The 20,121-nt window shown below is 45.8% G+C and overlaps 1 protein-coding gene across 1 annotated transcript in view; it reads left to right on the top strand.

Annotated features, from left to right (window-relative positions):
* The window catches only part of ABCB9 (ATP binding cassette subfamily B member 9), a 109,629-nt gene that overhangs the window by 38,335 nt on the left and 51,173 nt on the right, over positions 1-20,121 (top strand). Inside the window, exon 5 of the mRNA XM_073627445.1 lies at positions 14,439-14,644. Within this exon, the coding sequence (XP_073483546.1) occupies positions 14,439-14,644 (206 nt within the window). The remainder of the gene's footprint in view (positions 1-14,438; positions 14,645-20,121) is intronic.

A 20,121-nucleotide genomic window follows, 5' to 3' on the forward strand; every position in this document is an offset into this window, starting at 1 on the left:
GTCCACCCAGAGTTATCCAACCGCCCTGCAGCCGTCATTCGGCTATGGGCCGGTTGGTAAGTGGTTAAAAACCTGTGTAGTGTGTTTTATTATTGACACTTTTTCCCTAGGTAAATGGGTAGGGGTACCATGTACCCCATACTCATTCACATAGGGTGGGGGGCCGGGATCTGGGGGCCCTCTTATTATAGGGGGCTCCCGGATTCCTATAAGCCCCCCGCCCGCAAACCCCGACAACCAACGGCCAGGGTTGTCGGGAAGAGGCCCTTGTCCTCATCAACATGGGGACAAGGTGCTTTGGGGGGGCCCCACCCCCTTTCCTGACCGGCCGGGCTGTTTGCTCGGATCGGAGTCTGGCATGGATTTTAGGGGGGACCCCCACGCCGTTTTTTTTTTTTTTTTTTCAAAATATATATTTTATTAGTTTTCAATAGAAAAAACAAGGGCAAAGCCCACAACATACCACAGTGGTATGTAACAGAGGGGGTCGCAGCCTCCCGACATTGCATTATAGTAGTACATGTAATACATCAAGGCATGTAGCATTATCATATCTTCAAATATATATATGGGTATCTTTGTTTCTCTTAATTTATTGTCCCATTATCATATGAGAGTGTAAATACCCTAGTCAGGAGGCAGCCACCAGAGAAGAGAAAAAAGAGATAGGAGAGAAAGTAATAGATAGGGGGGGAAAAGAAGTAAGAAGAAGAAACAAAGAAGGGGGTGGTAAAAACGGGGGGGGGGGGGGGGGCAAAAAAGGGGGGGGGGATTAGGCGTTCAGATGTGTAAATCCTTGTGTACGACGATTGCTGTAGGTTGATGATCAATATGAAATGGTAGGGTTTTAGTTCCTAAGGAGGGATTTACCCCTTCCGAATATTTGAATATATTACAATGAGTCCATGTTTTCCGATAGGTTTCCTGTCTATCCTGAGCTGTCATTATCAAGTCTTCCATTTTATTCATGTCTTCTACCTTTCTCAACCACATTGCTGTGGTTGGTGGGGATTGCTGTTTCTACAGCATGGGAATACAGGATTTGGCTGCATTTGTTAAATGTCTCAGTAGAGATTTCTTATAGGTTTTGATTGGTATGGAAGAAATGTGGAGTAGAAAAAATGCCGGGTCATTCGGGATTTGAAAGTCAGTGAATTTTTGGGAAATGGTACGAACTGCAGTCCAGAAAGTTGTCAACATAGAACATGACCAAAACATGTGTAGAAGCATTCCCTCTTCCTGGTGACAACGCCAGCAATACTTTGAAGTGTCAGGAAAAATGACATGTAATCGACTTTGTGTTAGGTACCACCTTGTCAAGATCTTATAATTCGTCTCTTGGACTTTAGTGCATATTGAGGACTTAAGGGGGAGACTAATCATGTTTTGTTTCTGGACTGTTGTAAAAGTGCGTTGGAGGTCTGTTTCCCACTTCATAATGCATGGTAATCTGGGTGGTTGGGGTGGAGTGTTCAATAGGCTGTACATCTTGGATAGGGTCTGTGGCAATGGCTGTGTCTTTACAAAACTCTTCAAACGTGGTCAAAGGCCTGGTGTAACTTTGAGGGTTTGGGAAGGTCTGGAGAAAATGGTGAATGCGTGCTGCATCCCAAAATAGAAGTTTAGACGGACCTACAGGGTCCATTAGTTCTGAGATGGAGGGACATTTATTTTGTTGCACAAATTGTGACGCTAAAACACAATTGGATCTTCTCAAGAGCTGAAATTGCGTAGAGGAGAGGAACTTGGGGTTACCTAGAATCGGGGTTAAAGGTGATGTTTTGGTAGTTAGAGAGGTGTGTAAGGTAGCTTGACTGCACTGTCTTATGGTGTTTCCAATGATGGGATGGGATTTCAATTCTGCAGGGATGGAGTCACTACACCATATTGCAGATCGTAGAGGTATAATGGTTTGGTGTTGTTCTATTCGTGCCCATAACTTAGAGTCCCTATGGCGGCACCAATCAAGAACTCTACCTAAGTGAGTAGCTTGATAATACTTCCTTACGTCTGGTAGCGCTAGGCCGCCATAATGCTTTGGTGTAGATAGTTGAGATCTTGGGATGCGAGGCTTTTTATGAGCCCAAACAAAACGGGTGAAAAGGGTTTGTACTTGTTTGAAATAAATGGGAGGTATCTTAATTGGTAGGGCCTGGAAGAGGTATAGAAATTTTGGGAGTATACTCATTTTGAGTAAATTGCACCTCCCAAACCAGGAGTGTAACCCTTTATTCCAATTTTCTAGCCACGCCGTTTTTTCGGCGTAGGGGGTTCCCTTTATAATCCATACCAGACCCAAGGGCCTTGTATGCCCCGCACTCGCCGCAATAGGAAAATTTGTTTTTCTTATTGCAGCGATATGCAATACCCTGCCCTTGCGTCGTATCTGGTCCGTCGGACCAGCATACAGACGAGTGGGCTTTCCATCGGACCAGCATACAGACGAACGGACTTTCCGTCAGGAACTGAGTCCGACGGAAAGATTTAAAAACATGTTTCAAATCTAGGTCCGGCGGACTTTTGGGGAAAAAAAGTCAGCCGAAGCCTACACACGATCGGATTGTCCGGCGGACCGGAAAGTCCGCTCGTGTGTACGCGGCATAACAATGAACTTCTCTTATTTGCTCCCTTTTTGGTCTGGTAAACATACCATTGAAAGTGTTGGTTTTTTTTTGTTTTTTTTTTATTTGATAAGTGCAATTTTGCAAGTGATTTTGCCAGAAATTTTGTGAGCTGATAACTTTTTGTGCTTTCTCCCTGTACAGAAGGAGGGGTTATAGAGCTGGGGGAAGGGAGTGGAGGGGGGGCCGGTAGGGGGAGATGAGGTGACATCTGTGTTCTTTGCAATCCATCAGATGCCTAGAAATTCAGAGCTGTATTGCCATTTTAAAGAGGAAGGTAGGAGCACCCTCTATCTCTATTGCGTGAACAGTTATTTATCTGTACTGTATCTGTACAGTATGTTTAACGAGATTAAACATGGAGAAATGTGAGTGTAAGCAGGTGCAGTTAGCTAGCCTGCCACTAGGTGGCTCAGTCCCAAAGTAGTGTGGCAATAGGGAATTAAGTTATTGGGTGGCAGGTTCCTTTTTAGACAGAGCCTTTCCAAATTGGGTGGAGCTAGTGTCCATATATATGCCAGGAGGGAGGAGCCTAGTGAGACAGGGCATGGGAGTCAAACACTCCACAGCCATGCAGATGTAGCTACTGCAAAGGCCCTGCACAGGGCAGAAGACCTGGATGAGATAGTATAACACCCAGAATAGCCAGCTGTAGTCGTCCTGACTCAAAACATGGTCTATGAGAACTGGGAGCAGGATGCAAAAGACCTTTTAGGCCAGCCTAAGAGTGCTTTCACACTGAAAGCGCCCGGGCGCCGGCGGTAAAGCGCTTTACCGTCGTTTTAGCTGCGCCATTCGGCCGCTAGCGGGGTGGTAATAACCCCCACTAGCAGCCGAAAAAGTGTTAAATCCGCCCGCAAAACGCTGCTGCAGTGGCGTTTTGCCGGCGGTATAGCAGTGCTGCCCCATTGTTTTCAATGGACAGGAGCAGTGTATCCACCGCTCCTCCACTGCTGCAAAGAAGCTGCTTGCAGGACTTTTTGTGATTCCCTGACAGTGCAGCTCCCCAGTGTGAAAGCACTCGGGCTTTCACACTGAGTTTGCAGCTGAGGCTTTTTTCAGGCGCTATGCAGGCGCTATTTTTAGCGCTGTAGTGCTTGAAAATCACCTCCAGTATGAAAAGGGTCTTAGTGCTCTCTGATGTAAGTACTTACATGAGTGGGATGTCACACATTATTATGAAGGTTGAGGTGACAAAATACCATTTGTCGGGACTCCCCTCGGTGTCGTGCGCTGCAATTTTACTCTATTACACCTTAGTCCTTATGTGCTTGCATAGCCTTCTTTTGTTTGTTTTTTGTCGATTGTTTTTCGTTATTTATTTATAATATATTCCAGTAATGATTAGTGATTATTTCAGATATTTGATGCTCAAAGCAGTACAATGTTTTGCATGGAAATCTGGCGTTTTATATTGTAGGCCTGTAATTCTTAGGAATAACACACCTAAATCTGTCCAAACAAGAGTCTAGTAGACATCCTGGGTATGATAAAGTTTGAAAAACGAAATCATGAATTATAATATAATAAATAACTATAAATAATTATAACAAATAATACTTATAATAATAATAACAATTATTCTATAATGTAATCAAATCAAAAACACTGAAATTTGCTCAGTTGCAGAATTGTCGCTGTCATTACTTTCAGTGTTTGATGACGGATTTCCCCACAAATCACTATCGCTCAATTCTGCAAGTGATTCTAATTTATTATCGCTGTTTTCTAGCTGGTCTAAAACCGCTTTTGATGTAAAGGGACGGTTTTGGTTTCTATAGACAATCTCCAGTTTCCAGGCAGAAAGAACAGTATTTATAATATAAAACTGGATGCAGGGCACTGGACAAACCACTAGGGACACAAGGGATGTAAAATTATTTGATACAGTAATGTAATCTGTAAGATTAAAGTGTACTGTATGTATTGTGTGTGTTTCACTTTTTGAATTTGGCGCCGTGCTCCGCCCCCGTGCTTCGCAACGCTTCAAGGGAACAGAGCCCGGCACTGTGATACATCAAGCGGAAACACGGCTCGCACACACAGCGGGGAGACATCGCAGGATCCTTGGGACAAGGTAAGTAACTGTACCTGGATCCTGCGATGCGATCCCGAGTGTGGCTCGGGGTTACCGCTTTTGGTACTGAAAATTCACCCTGAGCCACACTCGGGAATACCGCCAGGGAGGTTAAGCAAACTTGATTTGTGAAATGCGTCAATCTCTGCTGTGTCCATGTCTGTATCGTTGTTACCTTGATGTTTTAACTTGGAATAGAGCTACATTATTATCTTCTACACTTTGGAGTGCGGTCAATATGTTGTTCTCTTGACATAGTGAGATAGACTGGTATACTACACAAGGCACCTTGTTAATCTCTGACAGAACAAGATGCTTCACCTTGTGAAGCTTGGTGTGAATAGAGCAGAATGCTACAGATATAGAGGGAGATGGTTCTCCCAAGGAGAGAAGAGAGGAGGTGCTAAGAGAAGATGACATATGAGTGATGTGCAATGTTCTGCTTTCACAAAAGACTACTACAGCTTGTCCACTTTTGTGCACGGCAATGTCTGCTGAAAACACCTGTCAGTATATTGATGTGATGTGTAGTTGCAATCTTTGAAGATCAACAGTAAAGTGCGGAAACTATAACTTTTGTGTGGCCATTCCTTTTTTATGAATATGTAGCACCCTGGTCCTAAACAGGGCTGCTAATAAATCTAGTTGTGCTAGGTGGTAACTAGCCTGGCTAATTGGTAGGATGATCCACTGACTTTTGCCCTAAACCTGAATCTGGTACACCTCTCTCTTCTGTCACTAGGTGGCATTGCCGCCTGTGGCATTAGAATGACAGGGGCATAGTGAATTTGGGTTAGGATTGGATAGGTTGTCCCAGCCAATTGGTAGAAGTCTCTTTGGCCCCAAGGCCTACTGGGAGAGCCTATTTATTCTGGAGGAGTCAGGTGATTGGGGTTCTGTGCCACCCGGACTGCTGTCTGGGTGGACATGTGTTGTATCGCTCCCGGTTGCTAAGCCAGAAACCTGAGGCCAACCTGGAGCACCTGGCTACTAGGCTGTCTGAGACCTATCTAGGACTGTGTGGAGCAGCACGGGGTTGGAGCTTCAGGTCAGGAGCCTAACCAAGTTGCCAAGGTTCAGTCGGATGGGGAACCAAATGTTGCCAGAGGTGAAGGAGAAGCAGTTGCCATAAGAGACGACCACTCCTGTTGTCAGAGGCAAGTGAGGATCAAGGTCAGAGGTAAAGGAGAAGCAGTTGCCACCAAGGGACAAACACTCCTGTTATCAGAGGCCAATCTATGAAGTCTGAAGAAGTGCCAGAGCAGCCTTTTACACTAGCCGGGGATAGTGAAGAAGTGGGAAAGCTTCAGCATAATCAAGTCAGGGACCCAGCGGGTAGCGTGGGTGAAGCTTGAGAAGTGTACAGTGGGTTAGCTGTGGAAGAGTTTAGGGGATCCAGCAGCAGCTGGGCTCTTGGAAGTCTAGTGAGAGAGATTGGGAGCTCAGTGTGAAGATCTACAGTGGGATAGTGTGAAATATGAGAGAAGATCCAGAACGGGATACTGCGAGTTACGTGTGCAGATCAATATTGACTGTTGAGCGTTCAGTTGCTATAGGAGACAGCGGTTGCTACAAGATACAGATTGCTGCATTCAGCTTAAAGGCCCTCTTTCTATATTGCTGTCTGTCTAGTTCTATTTTTGTCTGCAGAGTTTGCCTTAATTGCTATTGCATTTGCCCAAGGGTGTCCTGTGCCCTAAACCCCCTCTCCCCAACGTTCCTGTTAAGATAAATAAAAACTCTTTCTCTCTGTTCATTTTTACAAAAAGTGACTGTCACCCAATCTTTTCATCCTGCACCACACCTACTATGCTTAGTAACCTGCACCCTGAGGAGGAATGTCAGTTCTCCCTGGCCATTTGGCCTTTGGAAGTCGGGGAGACCGCTACCGATATAAAGGCTAATGGCCAGGGATGTCATGAGAAAATCAATAACAAGGAGTTGAACACAAATCGGTGGAGGCTTTTAGCTATAGCAGTGGGTCGTTGCCCTATCCAAGAAGAAGGGGGATGGGAATTTGGCACCAACAGTCAGCCAATCAAAAGCACCCTTACAGGAAAGTTATGCAGACATGTACAAAAAAATGTTTTTGTTTTTTTGCTTTTATTTTGCCTTGACACTTTAAATTTAAAGCTGAAGTTTAGGTATGGAAATTATTACATGGTTACATTGGTCCAGTACCATTTATCGATCGACCTACACCCACCCTGCCGTTTTCTTTCTGAATAATCAGCTATAGCCGGCAACACTGATCATTTTGTTCTGACGACAGGGAAGGCTCCCTGCCATGAGAACACAATAGCATAGCAGGAGTGATTCCCCAATCCACCTCGAATGTGTGCATGGGGGAATCAGCACATTTTTTTTCGTTCAACCACGTTGATTGAACAAAAGAAAAAAAAAATGTATGTTTGGCCTGCCATAGTCAACAGACAGAATTTTTTTTTTTTGTAGCAGAGGTTTTTCACTAGATGGTAGCAGAGAGGTACATACAGTTGCCCTGTACTGTAGATGTTGTTCAACCAACTAAAGAAAGCACCAGCCTGTTCTTGGTTTGCCAAGGTTATAAGTCACAGTGGTAGCATATCTAAAAGTTTTTTTTAGGCATCACATTATCTCCAGTAAAGGTGTGATTGCACAGGACTACTTATCAGCTAGGTCATACAATCAGACTCTTTTATCTTCTATCAACAAAAAAGTATTAGCAGAAAGCAGGGCAGTTGTATGTAAAATCAATAAAGAACACATCTAGCTCTGTCAACGTATGACACCGCTTGTGTAAATTTGTCCATAGTTCCTAGATATCCCTTTTTGATTAATGTGTACAAGTATCTATGGTGAGCCTACTACACCGCTCAAAAAAATTAAAGGAACACTTTTAAAACACATCAGATTTCAATGGGGAAAGATATGCTGTATCCATACGGATATGAACTGGGTAATGTGTTGGGAATGCAAGGATGCCACATCATTTGATTGAAATAAAAACTATCGACCTACAGGGGGCAGAATTCAAAGACCCCCCCCCCACCAAAAATCAAAGTGAAAAAAATGATGCAGCAAGCTAGTCTATTTTGCTGAAATTTCATTGCAGCAACTCAAAATGGTACACAGTAGTTTGTATGGCCCCCCACGTGCTTGTATACATGCCTGATAACGTCGGGGCATGCTCCTGGGGTATTTCCTCCCAGGTCTGGACCAGGGCATCACTGAGCTCCTGAACAGACTGAGGTGCAACCTGGCGGCGTCGAATGGACCAAAACATATTGTACCAGAGGTTTTCTATTGGATTTAGGTCAGGCGAGGGTGGTGGCCACTCAATGGTATCAATTTCTTCATCCTCCAGGAACTGGCTGCATACTCTCGCCACATAGGGTGTGACAATAGGTCCAAGCAATTCATCCCGACTCCAAATGGCAGTCAGGGTGCCATTGACTAGCCTGTAGATGTTTGTGCGTTCCTCCCATGGATATATCTCCCCAGACCATCACTGACCCACCACCAAACTGGTCATGCTGAACGATGTTACAGGCAACATAACATTCTTTACGCCTTCTCCAGACCCTTTCACATCTGTCACATGTGCTCACAGTGAACCTGCCCTCATCTGCTAAAAGAACAGGGCACCAGTGGAGGACCTGCCAATTCTGGTGTTCGATGGCAAATGCCAATCCAGCTCCACAGTGCCGGGCAGTGAGCACAGGGCTCACTAGAGGACGTTAAGCCTTCATGGCCACCATCATGAATAGGGATGAGCCGAACACCCCTGGTTCGGTTCGCACGAACGTTAGAACCCCATTGAAGTCTATGGGACCCAAACGTTCGAAATCAAAAGTGTTCATTTTAAAGGCTAATTTGCATGGTATTGTCCTAAAAAGGGTTTGGGGACCCGGGTCCTGCCCCAGGGGACATGTATCAATGCAAAAAAAAGTTTTAAAAATGGCCATTTTTTCGGGAGCAGTGATTTTAATAATGCTTAAAGTCAAACAATAAAAGTGTAATATTCCTTTAAATTTCGTACCTGGGGGGTGTCTATAGTATGCCTGTAAAGGAGCGCATGTTTCCCGTGTTTAGAACAGTCTGACAGCAATATGACATTTCAAAAGGAAAAAAGTCATTTAAAACTACTCTTGGCTATTAATGAATTGCCGGTCCGACAATACAGATAAAAGTTCATTGATAAAAACGGCATGGGAATTCCCCACAGGGCAACCCCGAACCAAAATAAAAAAAAAAACTGGCCTGGGGGTCTCCCTAAATTCCATACCAGGCCCTTCAGGTCTGGTATGGATATTAAGGGGAACCCTGCGCCAAAATTTTTTTAAAAAATGACGTAGGGGTCCCCCTCAAAATTCATACCAGACCCTTCAGGTCTGGTATGGATTTTAAGGGGAAACCCGCACCAAAATTAAAAAAAAAAATTGGTGTGGGGTCCCCCCAAAAATCCATACCAGACCCTTATCCGAGCACGCAACCTGGCAGGCTGCAGGAAAAGAGGGGGGGCGAGAGAGCGCCCCCCCTCCTGAACCGTACCAGGCCACATGCCCTCAACATTGGGAGGGTGCTTTGGGGTAGTCCACCAAAGCACCTTGTCCCCATTAACAAGGGGACCCCAGATCCCGGCCCCCCCCTGTGTGAAATGGTAAGGGGGTACAAAAGTACCCCTACCATTTCACAAAAAAACTGTCAAAAATGACAAGAGACAGTTTTTGACAATTCCTTTATTTAAAGTCTTCTTTTTTCCATCTTCTATCTTCTTTCTTCTATCTTCCTTCGGTTTCTTCCTCCATCTTCTTCTTCCTCCGATCCTCTGCTTCTTTCTCCGGTGTCCTCGTCCAGCATCTCCCTCCGCGGCATCTTCTTCTCTTCATCTTCTTATCTTCATCTTTTTTTCGGGCCGCTCCGCATCCATGATTGGATGGAAGGCTCCCGCTGTGTGACGATTCTCTCTTCATCTTTTTCTCTTTATCTTCTTCTCTTCATCTTCTTGTCTTCATCTTCTTTTCGGGCCGCTCCGCATCCATGATGGCATGGAGGGAGGCTCCCGCTGTGTGACGCTTCTCCTACTCTGATGGTTCTTAAATAACGGGGGGCGGAGCCGCCCAGTGACCCCGCCCCCTCTGACGCATGGGGACTTGATGGGGACTTCCCTGTGGCATTCCCCGTGATGTCAGAGGGGGTTACCCGCCCCTCTGACATCACGGGGAATGCCACAGGGAAGTCCCCGTCAAGTCCCCGTGCGTCAGATGGGGCGGGGTCACAGAGTGGCCCCGCCCTCCGCTATTTAAGAGCAGTCAGAAGAGGAGAAGCGTCACACAGCGGGAGCCTCCCTCCATGCCATCATGGATGCGGAGCGGCCCGAAAAGAAGATGAAGAGAAGGAGATGAAGAGAAGGAGATGAAGAGAAGGAGATGAAGAGAGAAGCCTCACACAGCGGGAGCCTTTCTAATCATGGATGCGGAGCGGCCCGAAAAGAAGGTGAAGATAAGAAGATAAAGAGAAGAAGATGCCGCAGAGGGAGATGCCGGACAAGAACACCGGAGAAAGAAGCAGAGGATCGGAGGAAGAAGAAGATAGAGGAAGAAACCGAAGGAAGATAGAAGAAAGAAGATGGAAAAAAGAAGACTTTAAATAAAGGAATTGTCAAAAACTGTCTCTTGTCATTTTTAACATTTTTTACAGTTTTTTTGTGAAATGGTTGGGGTACTTTTGTACCCCCTTACCATTTCACACAGGGGAGGCGGGATCTGGGGGTCCCCTTGTTAAAGGGGGCTTCCAGATTCCGATAAGCCCCCCGCCCGCAGACCCCCACAACCACCGGCCAAGGGTTGTGGGGATGAGGCCCTTGTCCTCATCAACAAGGGGACATGGTGCTTTGGTGGGCTACCCCAAAGCACCTTGCCAATGTTGAGGGCATGTGGCCTGGTACGGTTCAGGAGGGGCCCCCCCTCTTTTCCTGCGGCCTGCCAGGTTGCGTGCTCGGATAAGGGTCTGGTATGGATTTTTGGGGGACCCCACGCCAATTTTTTTTAAAATTTTGGTGCGGGGTTCCCCTTAAAATCCATACCAGACCTGAATGGTCTGGTATGAATTTTGAGGGGGACCCCCTACGTCATTTTTTTTTAAAATTTTGGTGCGGGGCTCCCCTTAATATCCATACCAGACCTGAAGGGCCTGGTATGGAATTTAGGGGGACCCCCACGCCAGTTTTTTTTTTCATTTTGGTTCGAGCTTCCCCTGTGGGGAAATCCCATGCAGTTTTTAATCAATGAACTTTTATGTGTATTGTCGGACCGGCAACACATTAATAGCCGCGAGTAGTTTTAAATGACTTTTTTTCCTTTTGAAATGTCATTTTGCTGTCAGACTGTTCTAAACACGGGAAACATGCGCCACTTTACAGGCATACTAAAGACACCCCCCACGAAATTTAAAGGAATATTACACTTTTATTGTTTGACTTTAAGCATTATTAAAATCGCTGCTCCCGTAAAAACGGACGTTTTTAAAACTTTTTTTGCATTGAGACATGTCCCCTGGGGCAGGACCCAGGTCCCCAAACACTTTTTATGACAATACCATGCATATAAGCCTTTAAAATTAGCACTTTTGATTTCTCCCATAGACTTTTAAAGGGTGTTCCGCAGCTTTCGAATTTGCCGCGAAACACCCCAAATTGTTCACTGTTCAGTGAACTCGCAAACAGCCGATGTTCGAGTTGAACATGAGTTCGACTCAAACTCGAAGCTCATCCCTACTCATGAAGTCTGTTTCTGATTGTTTGGTCAGAGACATTCACACCAGTGGCCTGTTGGAGGTCATTTTGTAGGGCTCTGGCAGTGCTCATCCTGTTCCTCCCTGCACAAAGGAGCAGATACCGGTCCTGCTGATGGGTTAAGCACCTTCTACGGCCCTGTCCAGCTCTTCTAGAGTAACTGCCTTTCTCCAGGTATCTCCTCCATGCTCTTGAGACTGTGCTAAGAGACACAGCAAACCTTTTGGCAATGGCACGTATTGATGTGCCATCCTTGAGGAGTTGGACTTCCTGTGCAACCTCTATAGGGTCCAGGTTTTGGCTCATGCTACCAGTAGTAACACTGACCCTAGCCGAATGCAAAGCTAGTGAAAAACAGTCAGAAAAGATAGAGATAAAGAATAGGGTAAAAAAATGTCAGTGGCCTCCAACTGTAAAACCTTTCCTGTTTTGGAGGTTATCTCATTGTTGCTCATCTAGTGCACCTGTTAATTTCATTAACACCAAAGCAGCTGAAACTGATTAATAACCCCTCTGCTGACCAGATCAATATCCCAGGAGTTTAATTGACTTGATGCTATACTCTGATTAAAAAGTGTTCCTTTAATTTTTTTGAGCAGTGTATATTAGTGCCCATTTTTAACAGATATTCGGAGCATCCCTGAGAAAACATACAACATGGAAATTGTGGGCTGTTATTTCTGACTTCCTTCTGTTCTAGTTTAATAACTTTTCAGCCCTTGGGGTTGATTTACAGGCTGTTTACTTTGCAAGGGAATTTTGTCCTTGTAAAGTAAATGAAGTGAAGCTCTACTGACTTCCATCATCCAATAATGTGCAAGCAAAAATAGAATTTTCTTATTTTTATTTTCCTTACATGTGATTGAATATTCTTTGCAAAGTGAATTTTCACTACATTCTCTAAGCTAAGGAAAAATTCCACTGGAGAGTGTAAATTCCCTTGCAAAATTGCCAGTCCTTTTGCTTACTTACAGGCTTGCTGTTGGGAGTGCAACAACACTTACTATGCACTCCGAACTATAGATGGTGCTACAGTGATATACTGTACTAGCGCCTGTGCGTTTCTAAACACTTGTATATTCTGCACAGGAAGGAGTGTTTTTTTTTCTCTCTGATGCCTCCTGTAATACTGTTCTTACACATGCTGATCTCCTATGTGAGCAAAGCTGAATTCTACATTCCTCCAAGATCTCTGTGCCTCATCTTAAAGGAGAAGTACATCCAAAGCTCGTTTGTGTGGATCAAAGGATTGTAGTTGGTTTTGCACTCCTGTGACCTGTTTTCAGCTGACAGCGGGCTGAAGGCCGCTGTTGGTTGATGTCACAAAGCTGGTCCAGCCTTGGGAAAGATCGCGACCATATGGTCGGGTATCACCCACATGCCTGGACTGACGCCTGGCTCAGCCTCTCAGTGAGCCTCTGAGAGCCTGAGCCAGACGCTCCTGCCTCCTCCTTCACAGCCCAGCGCTCCAGTGAGCACAGGGGGAGGGGGGGGGCAGAGCAGAGACCCAGCAACTGACAGTAATCAGCTTTCTGCTCAGGGAGCACTGAGAACCGAGAGATCGGTGCTATTTGATCGCTCGATTCTCAGTATTAGAGCCGGCCGGGGACAAATGCATCAAACCCATGCTGCATCCAGATAGGTAAGTATGATTAAAAAAAAAAAAAAACAAAAAAAACACATTCTCATACTTCTCTTTTAACACATATCCAACACTTGCCATTGAGTGAAGCCAGGTGCTATAGTTTACAGATGCTGCCAACGGTAACTAGCTCAGAACTTACCTCACAAGGGATTCTATGTGGTGTTGAAACATCAGATATGATGCCATTTTTTTCAGTGAAGTCTGAACTCCTGATTGTTCAGATCAGCGACATAGAAAGTATTATGCCCCGTACACACGGTCGGACTTTGTTCGGACATTCCGACAACAAAATCCTAGGATTTTTTCCGACGGATGTTGGCTCAAACTTGTCTTGCATACACACGGTCACACAAAGTTTTTGGAAAATCCGATCGCTCTATATGCGGTGACGTAAAACACGTACGTCGGGACTATAAACGGGGCAGTGGCCAATAGCTTTCATCTCTTTATTTATTCTGAGCATGCGTGGCACTTTGTCCGTCGGATTTGTGTACACACGATCGGAATTTCCGACAACGGATTTTGTTGTCGGAAAATTTTATCTCCTGCTCTCCAACTTTGTGTGTCGGAAAATCCGATGGAAAATGTCCGATGGAGCCCACACACGGTCGGAATTTCCGACAACACGCTCCGATCGGACATTTTCCATCGGAAAATCCGACCGTGTGTACGGGGCATTAGACTTCATGCACACAGCCATATTTGAATACTCCTATGTAAACTTGATCTTTCTGCCAGAAAAATACAGCATAAAAATGCTTGTTTTGGTGTGTAATTACTTGCGTTTAGTATGGCTTTTACAACGTAGATATTTGCCAGCACACCAAGGATCAGCACAAAGTAGCGTCCAAATGGGTAGTTTATTGCATGATCACAACACAAGAAAGGTGCAACGTTTCGGAGTCACGCAGGACCCCCTGGTCAGGCATGTGTGTGTAGTATGGCTTTTAAAAGCGTATGTAGGTGTAAACTAATTCTATTGGCTAAACTATTAATTTAGTTTAGCTATTAGAATGCATTTACATGCGTTTATTTGCATTTACATACTTATGAGCTAAAATGCCTTTAAAAGTGGCGTTTTTTTCTGCCCGTGTGTATTAGACCTTAAAGCCGCTGGATTAAAATGAGAACAGGCAACCAGAAGAGAGTAGCATAAAAGGAAATTTTTGTAGTCCTGTTTCTGGGTTTTATATAGTAAGAATAGAGGTCTCCAGTCATCATGTCTATTGGCTAAGCATTATATTTGCTGTCTGAAAAACGACACCCTGTGATTACAAAGGCAGTGTAATAACTCGTGATCTTTTTGTTCCTGACTTGCAGGTGACATCATCTCTCGTCTGACCTCTGACACAACAATCGTTAGTGATGTGATCTCTGAAAATGTTAATGTCTTCCTGCGCAGTGTGGTGAAATCGGTGGGAGTGATAGTCTTCATGTTCAGCCTGTCATGGCAGCTCTCGCTGTTGACCTTTCTGGGATTCCCTATCATCATGCTGGTTTCCAGGGTTTATGGGAAATATTACAAGGTTTGGAGACTCCCTTGTGCAGTTTTTAGCTAACAGCTCACAGTTTCCACTCTTGCTTGCCAGATGAACGAATGTCTCTTATTTGAAACTGTTCAGTATTCTAGATGTGTTGTAATATTTACAGACTGAGGAGTAATAGTAATGCTGATTTATGAGCAATGAAGCACCATGAAAACTAACTTGTCTGCAAAGCAAATTTTAAATTTGCTTTTTAAAGTGTAGGCAACCGGCTAAGAACACAATAGAAATGTGTATGAACTGTCTTAGGGATTGTTTACAAAAGTGTTGCCCTCTGATGAGTGATCTGTGGGGCATCACCTTCCAGAGGACATTTGACAGGTTGTGAGGATGCAATATGTCACCTCCCTACTGCCTGATTTAACCCCTAAAAGCCCTCACCACCATGTCATAATTGCTTGCATTGAATATGGTTGTAGGCAGCCAACCTACCAGATTGAAATTTACTGACACGACACCCAAAATTTCCTGGCACGGCCAAGTTTTTACTGGCATTTCCAAAAATTACAAAATTAAAGTTTTAAGTGCAAATTTTAGTATTTAGGCTACAAACAAGTACAATATGCAATTAGCAATGTGATTTAAGGTAGATATTAGGGCAAAAAACATATTTCTTATTTTATTTTCGATATCGTAAGTAGCTCAGGGACAGGACTCAGGAGGGCAAGAAATTAGTTATGAATTAAAATAGGAAGGCACACGCACACACATGAAGTTGACTCTTGGTCCCTTCAGTCCACTCCAGTCTAAACAGCACTGACAGTCAAGCTCCCGACCTGCCCTGCTCCTGTCCTGCAGACCAACACACGAGGCTCTGGCCGCTCTTCTTGGCTCCCTTGCACATCACACGACACGCTCGGACACCGCCTCCACCAGAGCTGCCCGAACTGTAGTAGGCACTCGGATGGTATCGGCTGGCTCTGGACCGAGCCGAACATCACAGCCATATTTTTTACTGGAAACTTTTTCCTTTTACTGACATTTCCTGCCAAGACAAATTTGCCTGTTTTTTACTGGCTGCCAGTAAAAATACTGACGGTTGGCAACACTGGTAGGCAGTGTTAAATTGGAAGTTCAGCCTAAAACTAACTATCTCTAAATCTGCTGCTAGCCGCAATCTAAGACTAACCTAATCTAACTCTGTAAAGCAAAAATCGCTATACATACCTTTTCTCCAGCCGATCCGGTCTCCAGATGCTGCGTGGAAGAGACAGCTAACAACGGCTGAGAAGTGACTTCACCCATAGACTTACTATGGGGCTTCGATTGTTGGCTGCCTCTCCTGCACACGCCTACGCAGAGAAGCCGCCGCTGGCAGCTCAGCCTGGGACTGGACCAGATCGGGTGCAGAAAAGGTATGTATAGTGATTTTTGCTTTACAGGGCTAGATAGATTAGTCTTTGAATGTGGCTGCCAGTAGATTTAGAGGTACCATATTTTTCATTCCATAAGACTTACTTTTTTCCCCCCAAAAAATGGGGGGAAATGCCTGTGCATCTTATGGAGCGAATACTGACCAGGACCGCCCGCCACCGCCACCGTCACTATGTTAGAATACCAGGCGGCTGTCTCCCGCAAGCGCCGGCAATCCTGTCACCCTGAGCCTATCACCTGTAACTCGGCTTTGCCAGTCACAGACAGAAGACAGAGCAGGCCGAATGGAGTGCGGCTGCGGTGCTGGCTCAAGCTACTCTGTCGCATGTGATGACGTCCTCGCCAGGCACAGGTAAGGCTGCATTGTATGACACAGGTCAGGCTCAGGCTGCATTGTATGTCACAGGTCAGGCTGCATTGTATGACACAGGTCAGGCTCAGGCTGCATTGTATGTCACAGGTCAGGCTGCATTGTATGACACAGTTCAGGCTCAGGCTGCATTGTATGACACAGGTCAGGCTGCATTGTATGACACAGGTCAGGCTGCATTGTATGACACAGGTCAAACTGCATTGTATGACACAGGTCAGGCTCAGGCTGCATTGTATGACACAGGTCAGGCTGCATTGTATGACACAGGTCAGGCTCAGGCTGCATTGTATGACACAAGTCAGGCTGCATTGTATGACACAGGTCAGGCTCAGGCTGCATTGTATGACACAGGTCAGGCTCAGGCTGCATTGTATGACACAGGTCAGGCTCAGGCTGCATTGTATGGCACAGGTCAGGCTCAGGCTGCATTGTATGACACAGGTCAGGCTCAGGCTGCATTGTATGACACAGGTCAGGCTGCATTGTATGACACAGGTCAAACTGCATTGTATGACACAGGTCAGGCTCAGGCTGCATTGTATGACACAGGTCAGGCTGCATTGTATGACACAGGTCAGGCTCAGGCTGCATTGTATGACACAGGTCAGGCTGCATTGTATGACACAGGTCAGGCTGCATTGTATGACACAGGTCAGGCTGCATTGTATGACACAGGTCAGGCTCAGGCTGCATTGTATGACACAGGTCAGGCTGCATTGTATGACACAGGTCAGGCTCAGGCTGCATTGTATGACACAAGTCAGGCTGCATTGTATGACACAAGTCAGGCTGCATTGTATGACACAGGTCAGGCTCAGGCTGCATTGTATGACACAGGTCAGGCTCAGGCTGCATTGTATGACACAGGTCAGGCTCAGGCTGCATTGTATGACATAGGTCAGGCTGCATTGAAGGACACAGGTCAGGCTCAGGCTGCATTGAATGACACAGGTCAGGCTCAGGCTGCATTGAATGACACAGGTCAGGCTCAGGCTGCATTGAATGACACAGGTCAGACTGCATTGTATGACATAGGTCAGGCTGCATTGAATGACACAGGTCAGGCTCAGGCTGCATTGAATGACACAGGTCAGGCTGCATTGTATGACACAGGTCAGGCTGCATTGTATGACACAGGTCAGGCTCAGGCTGCATTGTATGACACAGGTCAGGCTGCATTGTATGTCACAGGTCAGGCTCAGGCTGCATTGTATGACACAGGCCAGGCTGCATTGTATGTCACAGGTCAGGCTCAGGCTGCATTGTATGACACAGGTCAGGCTCAGGCTGCATTGTATGACACAGGTCAGGCTCAGGCTGCATTGTATGACACAGGTCAGGCTCAGGCTGCATTGTATGACACAGGTCAGGCTCAGGCTGCATTGTATGACACAGGTCAGGCTCAGGCTGCATTGTATGACACAGGTCAGGCTGCATTGTATGTCACAGGTCAGGCTCAGGCTGCATTGTATGACACAGGTCAGGCTCAGGCTGCATTGTATGACACAGGTCAGGCTCAGGCTGCATTGTATGACACAGGACAGGCTCAGGCTGCATTGTATGACACAGGTCAGGCTCAGGCTGCATTGTATGACACAGGTCAGGCTCAGGCTGCATTGTATGACACAAGTCAGGCTGCATTGTATGTCACAGGTCAGGCTCAGGCTGCATTGTATGACACAGGTTAGGCTCAGGCTGCATTGTATGACACAGGTCAAACTGCATTGTATGACACAGGTCAGGCTCAGGCTGCATTGTATGACACAGGTCAGGCTGCATTGTATGTCACAGGTCAGGCTCAGGCTGCATTGTATGACACAGGTTAGGCTCAGGCTGCATTGTATGACACAGGTCAAACTGCATTGTATGACACAGGTCAGGCTGCATTGTATGACACAGGTCAGGCTGCATTGTATGACACAGGTCAGGCTGCATTGTATGACACAGGTCAGGCTGCATTGAATGACACAGGTCAGGCTGCATTGAATGACACAGGTCAGGCTGCATTGAATGACACAGGTCAGGCTGCATTGAATGACACAGGTCAGGCTCAGGCTGCATTGAATGACACAGGTCAGGCTGCATTGTATGACACAGGTCAGGCTGCATTGTATGACACAGGTCAGGCTCAGGCTGCATTGTATGACACAGGTCAGGCTGCATTGTATGTCACAGGTCAGGCTCAGGCTGCATTGTATGACACAGGTCAGGCTGCATTGTATGTCACAGGTCAGGCTCAGGCTGCATTGTATGACACAGGTCAGGCTCAGGCTGCATTGTATGACACAGGTCAGGCTCAGGCTGCATTGTATGACACAAATCAGGCTCAGGCTGCATTGTATGACACAGGTCAGGCTGCATTGTATGTCACAGGTCAGGCTCAGGCTGCATTGTATGACACAGGTCAGGCTCAGGCTGCATTGTATGTCACAGGTCAGGCTCAGGCTGCATTGTATGACACAGGTTAGGCTCAGGCTGCATTGTATGACACAGGTCAAACTGCATTGTATGACACAGGTCAGGCTCAGGCTGCATTGTATGACACAGGTCAGGCTGCATTGTATGTCACAGGTCAGGCTCAGGCTGCATTGTATGACACAGGTTAGGCTCAGGCTGCATTGTATGACACAGGTCAAACTGCATTGTATGACACAGGTCAGGCTCAGGCTGCATTGTATGACACAGGTCAGGCTGCATTGTATGACACAGGTCAGGCTCAGGCTGCATTGTATGACACAGGTGAGGCTCAGGCTGCATTGTATGACACAGGTGAGGCTCAGGCTGCATTGTATGTCACAGGTCAGGCTTAGGCTGCATTGTATGTCACAGGTCAGGCTTAGGCTGCATTGTATGACACAGGTCAGGCTCAGGCTGCATTGTATGACACAGGTCAGGCTCAGGTTGCATTGTATGACACAGGTCAGGCTCAGGCTGCATTGTATGGCACAGGTCAGGCTCAGGCTGCATTGTATGGCACATGTCAGGCTCAGGCTGCATTGTATGGCACAGGTCAGGCTACATTTAATTAGCACTGGTCAGGCTGCATTTCATGGGCACTGGTAAATATTTTGGTACACCATTTTGTTCAGAATATTTTTTTTTCTTGTTTTCTCTTCTAAAACCTAGGTGCGTCTTATGGTCAGGTGCATCTTATGGAGCGAAAAATACGGTAGTTAGTTTTAGGCTTTAATTTCTTTTACAAAAATATTTTCATTGACTGACTAAACACTATTTTAATCACCCAAAATACAATTAAAACTAAAACAATTCAGATAACTAAAATATAACTACAACTAAAATGGCATTTTAGTCAAAAGACTAAAAAGTAAATGGAAATTCAACATCAAAATGAATACTGCATTCCAAACATTCATCTCTGGGCACATGCCAGGGATGCCCCTAAACCCAGGTTCACACTGCTGCGGGGTTGAAATTGTGTGAGTTCCGCTGAACTCGCACGATTTCATACCCGCATGTCAGTCCAACTTCGGAGGCGATTTCAGAGACATCTGTACACGGTTCCTGCACAGATGTCTATTGAAATTGCCCCGAAGTTGCCAAAAGTAGTACAGGAAATACTTTTGGGAATCGGTGCGGCGCTGCAAAGTTGGCGTTGCACCTATTCGGACAGTGCTAATTCCGGCAATAGCTGCTGATTTGGCATGGGAGTTGACATGTCAAATTGCATGCCAAATCACATCAATGTGAACCT

Source organism: Aquarana catesbeiana, linkage group LG01, assembly GCF_042186555.1.
Source record: "Aquarana catesbeiana isolate 2022-GZ linkage group LG01, ASM4218655v1, whole genome shotgun sequence".
Lineage (NCBI taxonomy): Eukaryota > Metazoa > Chordata > Amphibia > Anura > Ranidae > Aquarana > Aquarana catesbeiana.